The following is a 3,051-nucleotide window of genomic DNA, read 5'->3' on the forward strand; positions in this document are numbered from 1 at the left end:
AAAAGTACATAGTAATTACTGCATATGTTAACAAATAAAGGGGCCTGTCCTACACATAATGACTAAAGGAAGTGTTTGTTTACTAAATGAGTAAAACAGACTTTTTGAGTCCTTTGAACATGCGGGAAACATTTAAATAAGTCTTAGGGAACCCCTACTATAATTACTATATCACAGCTCAAAGTACATAAGCATGACGGTCAGTAGGAAGATGTCAACCTTGCGGGTAACATTGGTGTCAGTTAAACTGACCTGAGAGGCACACATTGCTTATTGTAATAGATTGTTGAAAAAAAGAATGCTCATTGATTTTAGTAAATAAAAAGAAGATATATTCACATCAGTTAATCAAATATATTCAAAAATTCTGTTATTATAATGGAAATGTACTGGTTCACCTTTTTTATTACCATCCACTCTGCAAAGTGAATTTACAATTTACAAAAATGACCATCTCTACTCCTTTAGCAGACAATCTTCATGTCTTAAGGTCAGTAAGGCAATTTGAACACAAATGAAGAAACAAAAAACTACCAGACACTGACTGCTTCCAGTTACATAAACCCTCATTAAAAGAGCAATCAAACCGACATGTAAAATAACAGAACATTAATAACTCTTTGTGATTAGGTTAGGGCTCAATAAGCTGAAAACTTTCTTTTTTAATGTTTAATTTAGTATAAAGTTAGGAAATTTTAGAACAAGCAGGATCTGTGACAGTATCTGTTATTGCAAAAGTATGAACTTTGATATAAATGGCAGTAAAGTTACACAATACTGATATTATTAAATAGCTTTAAACATTCTGAAGAAAATAAAAGCAAATATGCTAAAATGATTGCATTAGGTCTGAAGACAAATGGTAATGAAGAATACATTTGGAACTGATTATGATTGTATTATGAATGATGGGTGTTTGTGCATTTTCTGATCTGAATTTTGATTAGCTTAATATCATATAAAGGAATCAGAATGTAAAATATCTTACCTGGCACAGTGGGTGTGGGTGTTGTCATGGTAGTGGTAGTGGTTGTTGAAATATCTGTTAATTGTAAAAGAGAAAAAAAAGAAAAAAAATCAGGTTCAAGCTAAATTTGTATATTAAACAGTAAATATATGATAAATTGGAACTAAAATAGAAAATGTATTTCCATCATTGGTCACTGGAACATGCTGTCTACAACATTTGTGCTTCTTTGCAATGGCATGGTATAAAATGCATGGGAGTAAAAGGCAGTGTGTTGATAAATCAGTTGCACTTAAAAAAAAAAAATAAAAAAAAAACATTCAAATCATTTTCACTTACAGCAGATGGTATTCTCGCTCCAGTCACCAACACTGATCCCGGCATTTTCACAAGCAGCAGCATAGGCCTCTAAAGCATTGCAGTACTGATCTTGGTTTCCTCCAGTGGCACACAAGTCATATACACAGCTATCAAAGTATATCTGAGGTGGAATATGGGGGTGACATTCCTTGAAAGGTCCATTGCCTAATAATATCAGTTTACATTGGTCTACATATTTAATTTCATCAGTAGGATCACATGGTGGAGGATCAACAATGTCATCTTCACATCTAAAAAACAAACAGTATAATTTTAAATACTTCATTAAGTTTAATATATATTTTTCTTTTTAAATTATTGTAGATAAGGTCACATTCTCTGAATACAAAACTAAATATGAAAATATAAATCTTAATTTTAATTCCTGCAAACATGTAATAAACAGAATTTAACAAACATAAACCTGTTGAATCTAACGATTACATTAAACGTATTCTTTATTGAATATATGGGATTGAAAAACAGCGATTACATATCATGCTACAATAAGGAATGTAACTACCATGCTTTTATTCAAAAAGGACTTTTACTTTAAGTAAATATGTATGATTTGAGGTGTTTTAGGTAACATCTTTGACTCTAAAAATGTTTAAATAGGACATATATAAAAGACATGTTTATTCGATGCAGACCAATAAGTATTGCTGTATGCTATGGCCAACTAAGTAATATATGCTGGGGCCAAAACTAGTTTGCTGCCTAGAGCATTGAGTGCGCATAACTCACAAACTCCTTCCCAGAGCTGGACGCAAAGAATGATTTTTGAACCTAATTCACAGCCACATACCAAGCATTCACAACTCTAATTTAGGCATTCTCATTAGGGCAAGAATTAGGGAATCAAGGCCACTATTTAAAAATAAAAATATATTTGTGACAGAGGAGGGGGTAAGGGTTAGCATAGGCCAGTCTTATGAAAACAATCTGTTTTAGGTAATTTTGGAGCCAAAAGGGAGGACTCTTGGTTAAAAAGATAAAGCATTGGCAGTAGTAAAAAGGGTAATGATTTGCACTTTTTGGAAAAGTACTAATGTGTGACCTATTTGTATATTATCTATGCTATGAATTGTTATCACTAGGATCCCAAAATCGTATTAACACTCACTATAGGTTTCAGAAGAAAAAACAAAGGAACATGTTCACAATGACAATTTTACTGGACATATATATCTAGAGTGTTGTATCATAAGAACAGTGATTACTGGGATAGCTCTACGCAGCGAATTGTGGTGGTTTCATTAAACTGGTATAATTTATAGCCCATTGAGCATTTATTTTTTGTGATCATTTAGCCTATGTTTAGAATCATTAGTAAGGTAAATTGTTTGCTTATACTTACACCCAGCCCACATCTGGAGCACGCCAGCTGTTTCCAAAGTCATTAGATGTGGGTGCCAGTATACCTTCAGGTGTCAGGAAATCATCATTTTGGTTACCATTATAGGTGCCACAGAGACCACACAGTTTTCCTTTAAAGTTCTCATTTACTTTAACAAACAGTTCATGGTCACCATTAAATTTTACTTCAAGACCAAAGTTAGTTTTTAGAACAGCAAATGCACCACTTATACTTATTGAGATTCCGGGTGCTGGGGTCACAGGCAGTGAGGTTACAAGACCATTGATCTAAAAATAGAAGAAAATAAAAATTGAAAATGTAAAACAAGTTTAGCTGGGCAAATGATAACCATAAAAATAAATTA

General features: G+C 32.8%; 1 protein-coding gene across 1 annotated transcript in view; it reads right to left on the bottom strand.

The window, feature by feature from the left end:
- Positions 1–2,612, bottom strand: part of LOC140329769 (IgGFc-binding protein-like) — a gene marked incomplete in the record, with an annotated part of 72,987 nt that extends 70,375 nt beyond the window's left edge. Inside the window, 3 exon segments of the mRNA XM_072410160.1 lie at positions 989–1,042; positions 1,307–1,578; positions 2,551–2,612. Of these exon segments, the coding sequence (XP_072266261.1) occupies positions 989–1,042; positions 1,307–1,578; positions 2,551–2,612 (388 nt within the window).
- Between the last annotated feature and the right edge of the window lie 439 nt (positions 2,613–3,051).

This window comes from Pyxicephalus adspersus, chromosome 4 (assembly GCF_032062135.1).
Source record: "Pyxicephalus adspersus chromosome 4, UCB_Pads_2.0, whole genome shotgun sequence".
Classification (NCBI taxonomy): Eukaryota; Metazoa; Chordata; class Amphibia; order Anura; family Pyxicephalidae; genus Pyxicephalus; species Pyxicephalus adspersus.